Consider the following 19,781-nt stretch of genomic DNA (forward strand, 5'->3'; position numbering starts at 1 on the left):
ACCCACTATGAGCACGGACTTGTACTTTTTCGTGAACCTTCAAAATTCGAATATTGGCCCATAGGCTAAAATACGAACATGTTTTACTGGATTTTATCCCCAAACTGCATTGTTTCACATACATGTATAACTTATATAAGCCCATGGGCTTATATGCGCGGAATTACGGTAACTTTCGAAGAGCCAGCTGCCCTTCGATCCTTCGAGACACCCCTTACCAAATCCAGTACCTAACCAGAACTGTGACGGTTTAAAGGCAGAGAGAGAGAGAGAGAGAGAGAGAGAGCTTCCCGGAAGCTTCCAAACTGTGGTTAGTGACAATGTCATAATAATTATTATCATTGCGATCACGGGCACTGCCCACAATAATGCATTAAATTTTGTATTTCTAGATTCGCGAACATAGCTGTCCAATTACTTATTTTCATAATTATTTCCCATATTTCCCAGCCTACATGTATGTACAATGTATAGTATCGAAGTTGGTGCAATGCAGCCCACGAGAGTGTGCATTCCAAGCCTGGTAATTCGTACCCAAAACAGCACCAGGTGACCAGATCAAAGTGTGATGACATTCGATAGATTGAGAGATGATATTCGATATTCAGCTGTACCGTCAGTCTGACTGTCAAATCACACACAATTGCCCGAGGCGCTACCCGTGGACATCTGTAGACTGTAGTCCATTATACATGTACAGGGGAAGGGAAGCTTTCAAGATCTAATAGACGTGCCGCTCTATCACACAGGTCACGCAGGTCGACGTTCCCCTACTCCGGGGCCTACTCTGCATGCTGTTGTCGACCAAGACAACACCAGGACATACCTCTAGAGGATTGTAAACAAAGCGAACAAGGAGAAGACAAAGACAACGACTTCAATACCACAATCAGAACTCTAATTATACCGTCATGTAATAGTAATGATTGTCGGGAGAATCAGTGCGCGGCATTCTCATTCCGCATTCACTCCCGTCCGTAGGAATGCAGCGATGAGCAGCGGTGTGCAAAGATAGCTGCCGGATTAGGCACGACTGCAGAGTTCATGTCGCTCTAGCATGTCCCCAGGAAAAGTGCCGTAACATGTATCCATGCAGCTGTAGAGTGTTGTTCGATGTTTTAGGAGAGACAACAACTCACTACATCTTCTAATATTATTTGAGTGTGTTAAACGTAAACCCTGAACTGAAGTGTCGTGCCAATCCCGGACTACATCTACACAAATCCAATAGGAATCCGAGAGGCGGTGGCTAGGGTCTGCTTGCTGCAATCATGGCAAACGACCGTTTAGCTTGGTAATTGTCCTATTGTTATGGTGGATTGTCTCACTTGACGCTCTTCCACTCAGGACTTGGCGAGGACCATAGTCATCACGTTACTGCTATCATGTACATGTACTATCATGTAGTGCTAACAATGACATTATCCACACTCCATACAGCACAGCACGAAGAAAGGACAGGTTGGGCGGGGGGGGGGGGGGTAGTAGGGACGTAAGACTGATGCAATTTATTTTATTTTTATTATGCAATATACATGTACTTCCTAAAAAAACATGGAAATTGTGGGCATCTGAGTTTAAAAAAACAAAACAAATTACACATATGCATAATTATCTTGAAACAGGAAAGTCGCAAAGAGACCTCTTTACCTGATAGACCTGTACTGACACGTACATGTACGATATGCATAAAGGAAAAAAAAGCAAACGTTGTGTTGGTCGTGACGAGTCTACTAGCACATTTTCCTTGACTATCATGAACTACAAGGTATGTGTTTGAGGTATACATGTAAGCTGCACATGCAGATCCACAGTAGCTTTGACATACAATGTAGAGAGAACGTAAGGGTGGCTTTTAAATAGTGATTTTGTGACATTCCTGGTACCAAGAGGGGTTATGGACTTTTGCTAGTACCTGCATACGTTCTAAGTCTACTGCTGGTTATTCTCCAGTTCTAGCCATCTTCTGTAATCATCATTGCAATGTGTTGGTTTCCTTTCTTGCTAGACTGATTATATGATTCTGGACTGATTTGAATCCTTATTGGCCATAGGCCATCGTGGAAATAAAGAATAATAATAATCATAATCATAATCATCATCTTCGCCCAGCACAACCATACATGAATTAGAATACCTGCACCGCGGCCAGGATGCTATGACCTTTCACCTATTTCTAAATCATTGCAGGCCGTAAAGGTCGTAGAATGCAGTGCTCATGGATTGTGCTCAGTTTCTTTTGCCGCAGTAGATCAGTGCAATGCTCTTCTTTCTGACTGTCGTCAGCGACAATCATCCGGCATTGTTGACTTCATGTATGGTTCCTTGTAATCAGGCGCTGTCAGTGTCTGTTGGGACTCTTTGTAGTGCAACAATAAATTCTATCTCTACACGTACCAGACTGATCTAGGTTCTAGAATCACAGGTGGATAGCACAAACACGGTACTAGTATTCGTTTGGAAGTTGCCAGACCCAAGAACACTGACTGGTCCCGAACACAGCACAAACAGCAGTTGCCTTTCCAGTTTAGCAGGTCCTCTTTAGTCATCTGAGTGTGGGTATTGCCTAATTAATGGTGCGGCATTTGTGGTCCGGGGATCGACGGGGGGACTGTATTGGACGGGATATAATCATTAGAATAATTTGGAGAAGTTCAAATAGTTTAGTCTGCGAGGACAAAAGGTGGTCTAAGGGTCTTGAGTGTGGGATGATGACGCCGTCAACCTTACCCGGTCGAGGCGTGATTTTTACGCGACGTTCACGCCAAGCTGCCGTCTATTTTTAGACAGTCTGATAGTGGCCAGCACAATGGAATCTGCCTTGGCAAGTGCGTGCAGAGAGGGGAATATGGTTCTCGAGAAGAGTAGGAGGTTGATGTGCATGATTCTCCGGCTCAGCGATCACGTACAGAACCCATCACGTCTCTCTCGATCTCGCTCTCTCTTTGTCTCTGCTCAACTATCAGAACTGTATGTACTCCACATATGGTGGCAAACACTACAAAAGACAATGGAGAAGGATAAGAACACGTCTTGAGGCGTTCTTCACTCAGGAAACGGGCCACTTGCAAAACAACGCCTATCAGAACTGTTTAGCTATAGCTTCGCTCACGGGGCGCAATAAACACTGCACTGCGGTCAAAGACCCAAGCATGCACCGTGTTCTATTTCCTCTGCTCCTTCCACATTAAAGAGTCGGTACTATGGGATGTCTTCGCATTTGATGACACTAATTGATATAGTATCACAATCCGATTTGATGCCGCATCGGGTTTACTTTCATGTACTCAGTTCCCACGGCTAATGCAAATGATTGGGTAGTCGACAAGTCATGTAAGCATGACCCAGCGGTTTCTTCATGGAATCATGTAGATGTACTGTCCTACAACCTTCTCGATTCCGACTGTCGCCGGAAGTCAGAAATTGATGTTTTCGGACCAAATATTTGGCAAATTAGGAGCATCATGCGTTGAGGTCTTTGTCCATTGTCGTTCTCACATTTTGATGAAAGAAATAAAAACTTTGTTTCGAGCATCACGTCATTGTGCTTAGTGTTGTGGTTATCGGAACATAATCTACTCGATGCAAGTACACATGTACATTGTATTATCCGCATAATCAAAAGGCATAACGTGAATGAGCCAAGTCGGGGTTTTTCTATTTATTTTTTATTGAAAAACCACAAACCTTCAGACATGTGAATGTGCACATGATATACAGTGTACATGCGTATGTATCGAGAAGGCAGCACAGAAACGGCAGTGGTGGTGAGGCCTGGGAAGCTCGTCCGACCAAACCTTGCCTAGTGCATGTTATGATGTGCAATTGTACATTGTGTCTGTGGAAGACTACATCATTCCCTCTCCCTTTGACGCTGGACTCCGTGGTTCAGAGATCGGATATCGGACTGTCTTTGCTGCCAGGTAACCCGCTATCTCTAATAGTATTTCTTAGTACAAACTGGCACAATCTATCAAGCGAATACATGGCCCTAGCGTACCCTCACCTCCCCCCCCCCCCCCTCCCCCTCCCCCTCTGCACAAGTGTGGCAAGCTCTTGCTCTTGCTTTCCCTGTTAGTAGTTTCCACCATATATTTACCCTTGTCCGCAGATTGAGTATTTCGCTCCTGCTCTTGTAGCAGTTGAGCACTCTTGCGTGGGGTAGTGCCTTTGCTGTTTGCGTTATGCAGAGCTCACTGACTTGTCAGTTTGAGCACTCTGGCAAGGTACGTTCGGGCCTGATTGGAAATTTTTATTTCCATCGCTATCAGGTTCGGCCTCATTTCCTCTGTGCTGCGCTGACGAGCCCACAAAGGACGAAACAGTTCTGTCCGCAGATTGAGTATATTTACCCTATATAATGCACATGCTAGCATTAACGCGGGGAACAGAGAGTTGGCGTTGTTGGCTGGTTTCACCAGGCAGCACAGGCGCCACCCTGGAGCCACTACTCTCCCTGACAAACGTGTTTACGTTGTCGTCTACCATTCTTTTCTCTGGAGTAGGTTGTGTCATGTCCTCAATAAACAAAATAAAATTGAATGGAGTAAATGAGTGAGAGGGACATAGGATCGGCCCTGTTGAACCAAGACCTTTTGCTTCCTGTTCCGGCATTGTACCTCCTTCGCGACCTAACCGCATTTCAATGGAGACAGCATGTACATATACATTGTGAATGTATAGTATTGGTATAAGTAGATCAAAACGCTGATAATGTGTAGCTACAAGCTGGTAACATGTTTAACACGACTGCGCCCTTCTTTGAGGCCTGGACACTAGAGTATGGATCCAGACCTGCGTGAGTCTTTCATCGATTTGAAAGTATTACTAATACTATTAGCATGATATGGGAGCGGGATGTACAGTAGAGAGTAATTTCGAAGCGCCCTTCAAAACCCTGCAAAGGTGCGCTTTGCGATCTCTTTTGTGCCTCTCGACAAAATTTCCCTACTTGTACTTCCCACACTCCAAGTGCTAGTGGCGGCCTACCTACTACTACAGTGATATTCATTTTATAACAAGGTTTATCTAATACTGGTTTTGAACCAGTGTAAGGTTATATAATACAGTGATACTCGTACGGTAGTCGTGTCCGGACGATGTAAACAATAAGTATACAATTATTTCTTCTCCAGTGTATGATTTATTGCATTTTTAAACCATTGTGTTTATTTGCCAGTAAAAGAGGCCTGAAAAAAATTATACATGTACTGTGTTAGTGGAGAGGGTGAATGACTATGTGGACAGCGGACAGCGAATAGAAGTGACGACTAATGAGGTCACGGACGGTGGCGGGCCATGGGGCGTCCCACTGCAAACTTTGGAAGAAAAAAAAAGGAAAAAAAGACGAGAAACGGTGGAAAATGTGCGATTAGTGTAGTCTACTACTACTACTAGCACTGTCATCACTGGTCTGCACCTGAACCAGGGAGTCGTATAGACTCCCCGTATAGGGTCTACGACTCCCTGCCTGAACAAGCAAACCAGAAACTGCAAGGCCAGTACTAGTACTTGTTGTTGTTCATGTACTGGCCTCGAACATGCGCATCATGACAGAACAGGGCTCGTAGCCACACTCAACTCATGACTGCAGTCGACTAGTCCTGATCAGACGTAGCACGCTCCCCATGCATGTTGTCTGCGAAACTAGCGTGCCAGAATGAGAACAATATTACTAGTATGTTGTGTTAGTTAGACACAAGGCCCGGCTTAAGGGCAACATGGGAGCATGGGTGTTTTCTTTTGAGTTCATCAGTAGACCAACAACATCAGAACACTTAAAAAAAATACAGACAACAGGAGCCTTCAAGGAGGACGAGCCGAAGTGACATTGGACAGTTTGATTTCAGCACTTGGTTCAGAACACCTGCTAGTATAGAATACCTACTAGAATTCCGAGGCAACTTGTTGTCTCCTCGTTTAAACAGGAGCCTTAGCTTAATGCACTTTTACATTACATAGTGAGCGCGCTCTTTCCCAATGACTATACTCCCAAACAGGTAAGAGAAATCAGGCAATGTCGCCAGCATTGGATTTGCAACTGCAGCGGGGAAGTCTGATGGATACTGAAGTTCTTCAAGTGACACATGACTGTGAATATTGAATAGTACAAAATACGCAGTCAGTATGAACATGCATAATTATACACACATGGGCCATTCATTCAGTCTTTCTCAGAGAAACCAAATCGTTCCATTGATGATGTGTGTATTATGCATTTTCTAAATGACTGCATTTCGTACTATTCATTGCGATTCTTTTTTATATAATAAAATATCTCCTCGTCGATTTTACACATGACTGTAATACTAGTACTGGCCTGCCATTCTATATGTCTCATCGCTGCCTTGCTGCTTTGTGCCATCAAATGGTGTGTGTTTTTTTGTAAAGAACAAAACTGGTACATGGGTATTATCAGCAAGGTATAGAGGTTCCTGCTAATCTGACTTGAGGCCGAACTCATACAGGAGTTAATAAAAGAAAATCGCGGAACTGAGCACTTTAGAAGACGTTCGTTGCTAGTTAGATTGCTATGTCTCAGTACATGGGAAGCTAGCACATGCATAATGCAGTTGAATTAGTAGAGAGCAGAATTAACCAATCACTGCGGCAGTAGCAATATCAAGTACAGTCAAACCTCTTTAGGACGAACACCAAGGGACCGGTGGTATTTGTTTGCAATAACGGGAGTTCTTCTTATCCGTATTTTGTACCCAGTGAATACACAGCAATCTATCCATTACAGTTATGAACACTAGTTCTTCTAAAGCGAAAGTTTGTCTTATCAGTGTTCTTCTAAACGAGGTTTCACTGTACTTCGAGTAAAATAACTTTAAATTAAAAAACAAGGACTGGATAAGGAGCAGAAAAGAATAGGAAAATCATGTACACATTAATTTAAAAATTGCGAACTGGGTATGGCTGTGTTCGTCTTGGAGAGAGCTTTCCATAGAGCCCGAGATTGTTGGAATACTCAAAAGGATATCGAAATTACAGTCAGATGAAAATGTGAGTTTGTGAATTTCATGCGTCTCCTGAAATAATTTAGGCTCTAAAGGGTTAAAAAAAAAGGCTCAACATACAAAGGTGCCCGTTCTTCACTACAGGTCTAATGCTCAACGTACGCGTCACAAGAAAATGCAAGTCGTTCTGTGACAAATTCGAAAGGTGGCCGGACAAAAGAGACTAGAAAACGCTGACCATCAACAGAACTTTAAAAAAAATGAGCAGCAGGGAATACTCGAAGTGCATTACTTGCTACCTGGAGATAACATCTCAACACAGATCACACGGGATCAGATGTCTGTCAAATTTAGTTAACTTGTATTCCACTCACAGTTGGCACGAACCAGTGCCCCAATACGGTAGGCTTGAATCCAGAAGATAGCATTTCCAAATTTTGAGGCCCATGCATAAATGCATAAGACGATGAAAACATCCTCATCTCTCACAAGAACATAATGCCCCGTATGTCAATCACTACAATGTATCCCTTTCCGCCTTGTCGGCTTCTATTCTTCTGGCTTAGTGCTGCAACATGCTCCTTGGCTGTCGTGGCTTCGCCTTCTACTTTGACATCAGCACTACAAGCGGTGGTAAGATAAATATCCGACACTTCGCCCTCATTGACACTCTGATGCAGCAGGATCTGAGAAATCTGAAGTTGTCTCTTGCTACCGGCTACGACACTTGTTCTCCAGCTTGCGATTTTCCACGATGCGGTCTTCTGAATGATGAGTCTAGATTACGGGAACGCTGTCGAATAGTATTCCGTTTCTTCTTTGGTTGTTCTGGCTCTTCCTCGCCAGGCGTTGCACACGGAGTACCAGGTGAGGATTCTGGGGATGCTTGACACGATTGCCGGGAGTGATTGGCAGCATCTGGCTGGGAGGACACGGAATTGTCTGCACCCTTTGGATGGACGTCTGGACCAGAGTGAGTATCGGAGGACACGGAATTGGGTGCACTCGTCGGATGAACGTCTGAACCGAAGTGAGCATTGTCAAAGCACAGCTCTTCTGGTCGTCTCAGGGCAGTGCTGCTGCTGTTGCTGCTGCTGTTGCTGCTGCTGCTTGTAGCTTGAGCATGCTGGACCATGCGCTGGACTCTTTCCTGCCTGCCAATAGCATCCTAAAGTCAAGCAAGGACATGACATTGTGTGTGCAGGAAAGGAAACCAGTAAGGACTGTACCATACAACTCTCCTCGGCTACTATGGTTAAAGGAGAAGTATACCCCTAAAATCAAATTTCACCAGTTGTAGTCTTCACGGTGCTAAGTCGAATGGTCTAGGTCCGAGGAAGCTGAGACGCTCCCTTCCTTCTTCATTCCCAATCGAACTCACGCACTTCCACCGAAACTGGGTGACTGCGCCTTACTAGATTGTGTTTTGTATGGAAAAATTTCACTAAAAGCGCCATTTCATTCTTACAAAAGCACGGATGACTGCGATTAGTCCATTAATATGTGGTAGTCTTCTGGACGCTGTGTCTACTGATTTTGGTCCGAAAAGGCTGCGATGCAGCGTTCGGCCCTTATTCCCAATCGAGCCCAGTTAAGTAAGCGGTCACGTGCTCGTGCGTATACCAGTCATCTGGTCACCGTGCCTGCAGGCTACAACTTTCACACCAAGGTTCAACTCGAGTGACAGGAACGCTGTAAAAGTTGTAGCCTGCGGGCACAGTGACCAAGTGACTGGTGTGCGCAGGGGCACGTGACAGCTTACTCACCCATGCTCGATTGGGAATAAGGGCCGAACGCTGCATCGCGGCCTTTTCAGACCAAAACCAGTCCACTCTGTGTCCAAAACACTACAACCAATGAGAACCATTCAGCACCTTACTGATTCGGTGACTTAGCATAGCTGCACTAGAGACAAAACTTCCAACGCTGTGCCTCTACAATATATCATATTCTAGTCCGCAGACAACCCAGAACTACCAGGTTATCACTTGACCAGCCTCGCATCTTGCTTTCTCCGTCTCAAGCTTTCTTCCACCAATGCGTCCGTTGTAGACCATTGTGGCAGTAGTTTCTTTCTATCCACTTGCATACTCCCGGGACAATATAGATGTTGGCAAATAAGACTGTCTGTCAAGTGACCCAAAAAAACTAACCAATTCTGGCTGGTGTATAAAAACATCTCAAATCCAAACATGCTCCGTGACACTAGCAGCTTTGAGAGTATTTAACTATACGACATTTAACTATATGACATTCTCCGTAACACTAGTAGCTTTGTGAGTATTTAGCAATATGAGATGGGCAGGTTGGCAGGGGAGGTATCGTCAATTTACTAGTGTTCATACTGCGGTCAAATGCAGTCGGGAATATTCTTACATAGCCAGCAATCGCATGTCACCATGTACATTCAAAATCAACATAATTTTGCGAATCGACCTTTTTTTCAGGATCACTTTTCAACGAGGACGAAGCAAAGTCGGCCGAACGAAGCCTAGAGGAAGAAAATCACCCTCTCCACTTCACCATCATGATACTGACATAGATACGAGATGAAACAACTAAAAAATCCACAAGAAAACGGTACGGCCATCATCGCGCTGACTTTGGTCTGACTTTGGTCTGAGAATTTCTATCACGATCAAAAATGTACGAGGAGCACTCAAAAATAAGCCACAGACGTACCTTTATCGCTCTCTACTCCTTTTTCAAGGCACAAAAGTCGACTCTCCACTTTCAAACCAGGAACCAGACATACCAGTGGTCCTTTTCAGCTGCTCCACGAGCGCAGGAAATGTTCACCAAGGGGCGCAGAGCAGCATCCATTCCAGAAAAAGAGCTAAAATACTAGTGAGACTGCATGCCTGAGTACATGAGTACATGTATGAGTACATGCAGAAAATAGTCAATTTCAGCGTTTCTGCTCCAAACAGCAACTAGCTTCGACTAGAAACAAAGATTACAACAAAGGATCAAACAACAACCATTTTCTGCAGTTTTTTTGCAGATGGCTTCCTTGTGCTTGGCCCAGCATGCCAAAAATCACACCTCGGAGGAGTACAAAAATTACAACTCTCAGATGTCCTCGATTGCTGGCCATGCTTCTCTCGCATTGAGATTCGGGCCTCGACCAGCGAAAAAAGCCCTTAGGGTCAACATTTTCAAAATTCCTTTTCGGTTAGATATTTGGGCCTCAACCAGCGAAAACAGCCCTTAGGGTAAAAAATTTCAAAAATCCTTTTCGGTTAGATATTAATTTTGTTGAAACACATCTACTGAAGGACCTCAGCCAAGAAAAAGTCCATTTAAACCGGGTCTATACACCAATATACAAAATGTACTCCAAATTGGTGCAATGTATGTATACGATGTATGTGTACAATGAATATTCAGCATTCTAAAAGTGGGTGGGCAGCTTGAATACCTTTGAAATAGTGCAGTAAGCAGCTAGGATACCAAAGATTGGCTGAAGATTGCAGAGGGAATGATCGACACATTCGCAGCTGCATCCAGCGTGGAGTCGTTCCGCAATCTAAATTTCCATTTCTTCCTCCGCAGCTGAAGACACGACGTCACTGCCGTCACTAGCCTCAGACACAGATGTCATCTCAGAGGACGACTCCTCATCTTCCGACTCTGACGAGTCATCCGCCCCCTTGAGCCGCTTCGCAGCAGGAGATGACGGCTGCGATTCCGCCTCGCTGTCGACTCGGTGACATCGATGTCGGAACCAAAAAACGTCTCATCCCCACTCTGAACTTCAGTGGCTACTCCCGACCAGGCTCGAACTTTTGACAATGACCGCCGCGCGTGCTCTGCGAGGAGCTCTGGCGTCCGCAGCCATCGCGTCAAGATCAAGGAACACTTTAGTCGCCACTCGGCTAACTGCTACTTCAAAACATTTACTTCAAGCAAGGAGCTCAAGAAGTAAATAACTCGTCGCGCTGTTCGCAGTGCGATCAAAAATATCGTTGAACGTCACAAATCAACGTTTTTCTCGAAAACATTACGAAATCTCTAAGGGTCGTTTTCGCTGATTGCGGCTCAACATTTTCTTACATAGGAACATTGTATCCACGATGCGCTATGCTGATTGTATACTGAGGTTCAGGGTGTCGTATTGGACCTTTCCTTATTCTTTAAATTCACACATTCACACACAGGCACGCACCTTCCACGAAGCAGAGAACTTCATCAGGTACGCAAAGAAAGCTGCTGGCTCGGTGGACTTTGGATCCTCGCCGAAGAACTTGCAGACCTCGGCAAACTTCTCCTCTGCAGTGTTGGCTAGTTGAACAATGTGGTGTGTCCGTTCCAACGCTTGTTCATGGAAGACGTATGGTCACTGCTCAGTCAAGGATGTAACGTACTTCAGAGAAAATTCACACAGAACAATTCCGGTACTGCAAGTACAGAATCTGATGAAGATGATACTATGATCCCAGGAACAAGCAGGCTAAAATCAGCTCTGCGAGTCCATGCCCCTGGATCTGCAGAAATGCAAGCAAGTATTACTCTAAGAAAATACATTTAGCTCAATGGCGGGAACGGCTTATTTGTTTACCCAACTCCACACCAAGATTCTTTGCTGTTAGCCTGTCTGTCACCCATGAGTTTGTAATGTAACTATCCCCCCCCCCCCCCCGGGAATTCAGGTACAGTGCATGCTGTGCCACAATGGAGTTGGATATAGCCAGTGTTTGGTTGTCTGGATCGTGTTCCAGCTCATAGCGGCACAGGTCCACGCCTTTCACCAGCAGCCGCTTGTCAGCTATCACGTTGTCCATGCATACTGCACCACAGTCAACAACAGAATCGGCAAACATCACAGAGATGTAGTCACTCGTACTCATGCCCTCTCAGTCTGGTACTGCCATGTGCAACCATTTGGCACAGCTATGTGGCTCCATTAGCCGCACCGGTATAGGACATTCTTCAAAACTAGGATATCACCTACACTATAATGGAGTGTTGTTCAGCTTAAACTCACAATGTTCACTGTATCAGACTTAGCACCGCAGTATACTCAGACATCTTAGTGCTGCAACAAACCTTTTGAAGCCCTATGGAGGTGCATGTCGTCAAAGAATGTGGCTGCCTGTGGCATGGTTCGCTGGACTTTGCTGGCAACAAAGTCAATCAGTGTGCTACTTTTGTCCGCTGACTTGATGCTGACAACCTGCAAAACAATAATAAAACACATACATTTAATAACTCGGATACTGAGCCAATAAATATAATTAAAATAGAAGAAATCACATGGAAACGTGGGACTTAGCTTATGCACATTTTCGCTGCGCTCACCTGTCCCTCATTGGTCTTACCATAACCTTGAACTTTTCAAGCTGGAAGGTTGTTGGTTTGCGCACTGGAGGTGTGTGGGAGCTAGGTCTCTGTGTGTGGGAGCTAGGTCTCAGTTCGTTGAATGGCACAGTAACATGTCAGTTGTGTGCCCTGTTATTGCACTTTACGACTGCTTACTATCTTGTTATAGTGGTGGATAGTTGCTTCAGAACTCGTTTCCATGTGATTTCTTCTATTTTAAACACATATACAGGATCATTTAAACAAACGGCGAGGAGGCAACGCCAACAAATGTAGATTTTCTTGCACATTGTTTCCATCGTTTCACACTGCACGAATAAACCCGGTATACACATGTTGATTCAGCTAGTCTTATCGATTGTGGTTTTAAAATATACAGGATCGCTGATGCTTAACACCAGGATATGTGTGTCTGGTCTTCCTGCTGTCAGTCGTCGCTCATACCACCGTATTCATGATAGAAATAATATTTAAATGGCTGTACACGATGGGGGGGGGGGGTAGAGACGGTGCACCGGTGTGCAAAGAGTGAATCAACTAGGCATGATTGCATCACTGAACCTACAATAAGTGCATTAACTCACCAGGCAGTCACACCAAAACAACCATCCCCGTAGAACAGGACTAATGCATCATAGTAAGTGATTAGCTCTCTGTCAGCATCCAAAGTTGCCACTCACTTAGGAATGCTAATGGGAAAGTGTCCTGACATAAGTCACTTTTGAACAGGGTTCCACTTTCTTTCGTGGAAGAGTAAACTAGTTTTCTGTCGTACTTCTTTGACTTCAAGTTGCCAGGCACACAAATAGCCTGTGGTCAAACCTACACCAGACAGGAGGCTATGATGTCCAGCAGTTCAAGTTACCGCCCTCACAGGTGATCAGTGCATTGAAAAGTAGCACCGAGGAGTAAGCCAACTCTAGTGGACACAGACACACACCTGAATATTGTTTATGAGAAGTAGTGAGCATCTTAACGTGTGAGAAAGACATAACGGTCTTTAGATTGGAGTGGTTCATCACATGCATCATGCCACATGCTTGGCTAACAGCAGTACATGGAGATGGTAAAGTATAGCAGATACGAGCTTTATAACAAATTCTCAATTTACAACTGCAGGATATACATGGACAATGAGCACTCCAAGTCTTGGTGTTAAGCGGTGAATCAAAAGTGAACAGTACTCGACACTCGACACCAGCCGGTGTAGAGGCTATCACAAGGTGTGAGGCTGAGTAGTTTTACCTCGGTGGGTGTTTTCTTGCCACAAGTCAACAACAGACTCCAATTAACATGTGTATGTAGGTACTCTTCCAATTGAGACTGGCTCCACAACAGAAGTCTTCAGCTGACCTTGGACTGTAAACAACTTGACAGCATTGCTCTCCCTGATCGTGTTTCCTGTTTGGCTTGTCATGCCAAAGTTGAGGTTAGTATTGTGTTTACTGCTTTGGTCTAGTACAATGGGCACAACTGCAGATCAGTCATGGCCCATATCAAACTTCTCCATGTCAGCTCAGAGTTGTGACACCATGGCAATGTATGGTTCAATGACTTACTTGTGAGGTCTGCATTTGACAGTACGAACAGTCCCTGGCCACACAACGCAAGTGCCCTCCCGGGTGAAAATTCAGATACAATCAGTTTGCATGGTGTGGCTAAGGACAGATCGTGCGTTGCAGGTTGAGCGTTGATTGGGAAGATCAAACTTTCGTCTTCTTCAAGCAATTGTAGATGAGAGGCCAAAGGCCATTTCAAATGGTTGTGTATGATTTAGCGTCCAGTGATAATCGCCCCGATAAAGCCAGGAGTACAATAACCCTCCATATTCATGTAAAATGGCTGCCAAGTACGCTGGAGATGATGCTGCAATACCACCTTTTGGAAATACATGCAACATTGTTACACGTCCAAAGAATGTTTGGACATACCCAGGGCTGTACCATACAACATTTTGATGCCAGAGCTAGAAATTTCATGATAAAATTATACAACAGCCCAAATCATGATGTAGCCACAGCTTCTTTACCAACGTAGAAATTTTTTTATGGTACCCATTTTGTTTCTAACACACATAATAGAGGATCACGACAGAAGTTACAGACCAGCTCTGATCATAGGATACACTGACCTCCTGCAGAGACTCCAGGCGAAAGCCTTTGATTTGAGGTTCTCTGTTAGCAGCACGCATATGGTTGATATACTCCAAGATAATCTGAACAGAGAGACATGGAATATTCAACAGTTGAATGGAATTAAAGGACGAAAGTCTAAAGAAAAATAAAATTTTGCCACCAGCACTCAAACCAGGTAGTACTTCAGTACCTTAACTAGAGGCAGGCTATGCTACCAAGCTATGGTTTAGTATCATCCCATCTGAGATTGTTCAACAGTTTCTTCGGACTTCCGATCGCTCACTTCCTGTGAAGCTACACATGCTAGCTGGTGGGACACAATCACTGAACATGGACGATTTGTTTGGCATGCGGTAAGCACAGAATAGCAGAATTGAGTAGTCACACAAAAAGAGGGCAAAGAAAAACACGTACACAGACACTGGAATGTTGACTGTGCACTCACTCAGCACCCCCGCCGCCCCCCCCCCCCCCCCGCCCTGGTATGATTCAGTCTGCTGCACCACTCCTTGCCAAGCAAGACATCTGATAATTCTTGCCAAAATGTGCCACAGAATCAGCATTATCATCAGCTCAATCTGCAGAATAGCGTAGGTGGAAACAGTCATCATTGGGCAATCCTCACCTGAAAGACAGTGGCTAGATTGGTATTACGCAACACAGCAGAACATGTTTCCACCAGGGTTTTGCAGGGCTGGAAGATAATAAGCACGGGCAGTTGAAAACACACACAGCTAAATCCCTACTGTTTTAGAAAAGAGACTGAATCAATTCAGTCGCTGCCTCGGCTATGCGTACTACGTGCACCAATGTCAGGCATGAAGTGTGAAGCTGATAGTATCTGCAACATACACTGCCGCTCACTGATCTAATGCAACAAACCATTCAAAAGTCATTCACAAATGAACCGTGATTCCTTAATTTAGCTCCTACCACCAGCTCCTTTCATGAAAAACGAAGAAGTAAAGTTCGCACATCCGCCTTTACCACCGGCTTACAATTGTGTTGAGAGACACAACCAGCTTAGAGATGTTTCGCTCGTGTCAGGCCAGAACCTTGCGTAATTATATCAGAGTGGTAGATGCAGCACCTACCGGCGAAGGTGAGGTGGTAAGTCTCACGGCCAATGCCCTACAAGGGGGAGAACCTCTTTCATGAAGATATAGCTAATAATTATTACCGACAGCAATCCCTAGCTGGCAATGCAGGAAACGAATTATCTTTTGTTTAAAGCAAACTAATTATTATGTTTCACCTCAATCCCCATAAATATATCAAAAATATAAATTATCCCTACCTCTGTGACGCTCTTGGTGTTGTCATCAAAGTACCCCATGTACTCCATTACTTTCAGCTTTGTTTTGACTCTCTCGATGACAGCCAGCTGTGCATACACACAGAGAGAAGAAGTCACACTGTGACGCCTTGAAGTGCAGCACTGTATATATGCTAGACCTCTTCATATCATGGTCAGTGTAAGTGGGTGAGAATTTCCCGGTTCCCTGTATACTCGGTTAGACTGAGTTATCCACATGTGTAGGAACACCACTACCTTCAAAGATCTAGGTGCAGATACAGCTGTACAGTAGTTACGGTTGAATGGAAATATTGCAGAGTACCATAGGCAGAAAGCGCCATGGAAGTGCTTTGCATCATGGTTGCAGCTGAGCCGACACACCACACCAGTATGCCCTCCGTGTATGCCACCGGAGTGTGAGGAAAGGACGTCCAGGAAGACGTCGTGACAGGATAGCAGGTCATTCCCTGCGGAATCCAGGCACTGAATTAGTCATCAAAACATCATCGGCAGGATCTGTTCTCAATTCCTCTTCAGGAAGCCTCAGTACAATGTGAGAGGGCATGATGGAACAAGAATTACGCACTGGAAGACACAAGTAATGTACATAGTCCATACGTGCTTCATGATCTTCTCTGCTTCACCAAGAGCCACAGTATCACCGGATAACGGCATAAGCAGCTGGTTAATCTGAGTGTACAGGATTGCAAGAAAGAAACACATGTAGCTGACTGGACAAAGAAAGATGCTCATCTTATCTAACGAGGAAAGGTTCCTCATCTTATCTAACGAGGAAAGGTTCCTCATCTTATCTAACGAGGAAAGGTTCCTCATCTTATCTAACGAGGAAAGGTTCCTCATCTTATCTAACGAGGAAAGGTTCCTCATCTTATCTAACGAGGAAAGGTTCCTCATAGAGTGCATCATGTTCCTAGAATCAGGAGGAAGTTTTCACAGCTAATAGAAGGAAAAGTTTGTTCTTGAGCTGTCTGGTAGGTTAAAGGGGAAGTTCACGCTAAAATGAAAACTTTTTCACAACTTGTAGCAAAACTGCACTCATCCCAATGGCGAAGGTCTCAGGTCGATGGAGCTGCCGTTCCCGAGTAAAAACGGCTTGAAGTTCTCCTTCCTCCTTTCTCTACAGCAGACTTCTTCTTGCCAGAAAATTCTTCATTCGGGATACCGGTAGGGTGCCATATGTCCCATACCGAAGTTTGAAAAACACCCGACTTCTTTGGGACAATGGAGGGCCCAAATACTGCTATTTCCCCATCTACTCCCATACAAAGTCTATCTCCGTGACATCACAGAGATGGCCTATTCTGGGAAAGTTTATGACGTCATCATGATGTACAGAGGTGCAATTCGCCTCTGCAGATTTGAAGGAGGGGCAAGTAAAGGGTTACACACATTTTCCACAAGTCTTCATTAAAAACCTATAAAGGACATTATATGTTAAGCCCCGCACCCTGACCGCATTGCAACGGGATCGTTTTCCTTTTTGAAAAGGTCCGTCAAATACAGTTGGTCTCGTACCTCTTCTTCTTTCTCGGGCCAATACTTGAGCAAGTTCTGACAGACCAGGGGTGGAAATTTGGAGATGTCCATGTTGGAAATGGCCAGGTGCACCTCGGGCAGAGGGCATCCAATGCCACGCATTGCAATCTCTGTAGTGCAGCAGCCACCAGAAAGGCCAACGCAAAGTACATACACGGAAACATCCATACAGACGGATCCTTGGATGAAACACATCCACTATGGCCTAAGGCATTAGTACTACTTTTTATGATCCTGCATAATGGGATACTAATCTTTTGACTCTGGGTATGAAGTACCCTGGCTATAGAGGGCCTCGACTTTAAAAAGCATAAATACAGGTTTTAAATTTTTGCAAACCTTGGGGAAACATCATACTGATGATTCATTGTAGCTTCAACAGTGACACATACACAATCCGTCGCAGTATCCTACATAACTCAGTACAGTATCCTACATAACTCACTGCAATATCCTACATAACCTGATGTAGTATCCAACATAGATCACTATAGAATCCAACACAACCCATTGCTGTATCCCACCTACTATTGCAGTGAGTGCCTCACAATGCAAAGGATAAGTTGATAGGTCAAATGAAAACGATTCAAGGCCACTCAAGTCAGTAGAGCTATTGCTTTAGTCAGACCAATAATACCTAGCCTCCAGTCACCTCACCTCGTCTTGGTGCACAACCTGTCATCCTCTACCAGAGACCAATCAGGTTTTCTCCTCATCTCATAAGACATCAACACTGCATCCAAACGATAATACTCAGCACTTCTCAAATTCTCACCGCGCATCCCATAACATTCTGAGCAGATGCTGTCTTCATGGGAACAGTTGCAGCTACGTTTGAAGTTGAAAAGATAATTAAAGATGAGCAACTTTAAACAAATATTGTGTCTCACCAATATTTCGGGCTGTGGAAGACGGGAACACTCTTTTTATACTTTTCCTTCTCTCTGTGTCTGAACAATGCAAAATGTAGAATAAACAATCACACAAATCAATATCTGGCTTGATCACCTTGAAAGGTAATAAGAAGCTGAAACTGTGAGCACGCACATTCATGATGGGCATACACGATTGCAAGAGAATGTGTTAAAAATCACTTTGCTGAGATTCTCCGTTGCAACCGGCCGCTCAAATAACATAATTCAGTACAGATTCTACGGTCCTTGGAGACACGGCACGGTACACATGGACATGTACTGGCATTTCTCTTGATGCTACGCACTTAGAAAGTAGCGACTTAGGCACGACTAATCAAAGAAGTTGACTGCTCACAACGTGGAGCTCGTGCATATGTGCATGCTCTTATTCAAGATACCAGGCAAGTCCAAGGCCATTCTTATTAATGTTGAAAAATTCCTGACTTACTACGTTTCCCAAATGTTCGTTTCCGAACGAATTTCTTCTCAAAGCCCTCAAAATCTGCTCTGGGGAGTTCCTGCGGCGCATCCAGCTATTAGTGAAGGCATAGAGAAAATTCAAACACAAACGTTAAACGCAAACAATAGAACTGCTAAACAGAGGGTTAACACACCCATCTGCATGCACACATCTCCATAACATGGGGAGCATTGAGTTGTGGGGATAGGAGTGGTTTGTCAATCATTGTTTGCCAGGCTGGCAGTGAGTACTATTTTTACTGGCAGCAGGGTGAGTGAGTGGGCTGGATGAGCCTTGTGAGCGAGATTGACTCCCCTCTTTATTCAGTTATTTAAGCTGAAGAGATGTGATATTGAATGTTCGTTCTTATGATACCAAGAAGAAAATAGAGATGTGCCTCAGCATGGTGCAGCACAGCAGAAAAAAGAGCAGAGGGCATGGGAAGGTGGGCTTTGAAGAGAGTCACCAGTAGACCATGCAACTCTGAGCACGAAGGAAACTGTGAAGTGTCCAGTGCGGCGCATGCGCCCTCTGTGTCAACGTATTTTTGCGCACTCGCAAAATTCATTACAATTCACAGCCATGGAAGCTCAAACCTCGTCGGATATGAAAATATTTTTTATTCAAGAAGTGCTGTTTCTGTTTCCGCTTGAAATCGTTCTCTAGCAAGCAATGACCCCAGAAATGATACTCGTATGGGGTATGTATGGGGGGGGGGGAGGTGCTTTCGCATTTTGTGGGACTCATTGGACCTCGACGCTTGGAAAAGTGCATTTTTGTACTTTCAAGTGCTAGCAGTACAACAGAAGAGCATGATAAGCATCCTCCATACCAATATCATTTCTGATGTATATGCATGCTAGAAAACATTCTTAGAACAGAGCAAGCAGCGCATTTTCTGTAGAAGTTTTCTTCATGGCCAAAGTAGTTCGAGCCACCTTAGACTGGCTAAGACTGTCTGTCAGATATGGTGAGCTGAGCCGCTTAGTGCTTGTGACATCCTTGTGTAAGGGCAAAAGTATCTTATCTATCACGCCAACATTGGTTGTTTTCTCTCAAAAGCTGTAGCCCTTCAAATCCTGATGAAAGAAATTGGGTAACAGACATGTATCGGAATAAGCAGACTGCCAAAGG

General features: G+C 44.5%; 1 protein-coding gene across 3 annotated transcripts in view; it reads right to left on the reverse strand.

The window, feature by feature from the left end:
- Nucleotides 1-6,511: 6,511 nt before the first annotated feature.
- Nucleotides 6,512-19,781, reverse strand: part of LOC135809852 (formin-like protein 2) — a 31,444-nt gene continuing 18,174 nt past the window's right edge. For all 3 annotated transcript variants that reach the window (XM_065323291.1, XM_065323290.1, XM_065323292.1), the window contains 11 exons: nucleotides 18,636-18,720; nucleotides 18,164-18,223; nucleotides 17,253-17,383; nucleotides 16,335-16,406; nucleotides 15,717-15,803; nucleotides 15,045-15,113; nucleotides 14,416-14,499; nucleotides 12,012-12,138; nucleotides 11,651-11,751; nucleotides 11,131-11,295; nucleotides 6,512-8,130 (listed from right to left, as the gene is read on the reverse strand). In XM_065323291.1, coding sequence (XP_065179363.1) covers nucleotides 7,681-8,130; nucleotides 11,131-11,295; nucleotides 11,651-11,751; nucleotides 12,012-12,138; nucleotides 14,416-14,499; nucleotides 15,045-15,113; nucleotides 15,717-15,803; nucleotides 16,335-16,406; nucleotides 17,253-17,383; nucleotides 18,164-18,223; nucleotides 18,636-18,720 — 1,431 coding nt within the window. In that variant the 3' untranslated portion in view covers nucleotides 6,512-7,680. The remainder of the gene's footprint in view (nucleotides 8,131-11,130; nucleotides 11,296-11,650; nucleotides 11,752-12,011; nucleotides 12,139-14,415; nucleotides 14,500-15,044; nucleotides 15,114-15,716; nucleotides 15,804-16,334; nucleotides 16,407-17,252; nucleotides 17,384-18,163; nucleotides 18,224-18,635; nucleotides 18,721-19,781) is intronic.

Source organism: Sycon ciliatum, chromosome 2, assembly GCF_964019385.1.
Source record: "Sycon ciliatum chromosome 2, ocSycCili1.1, whole genome shotgun sequence".
NCBI classification, from domain to species: Eukaryota; Metazoa; Porifera; class Calcarea; order Leucosolenida; family Sycettidae; genus Sycon; species Sycon ciliatum.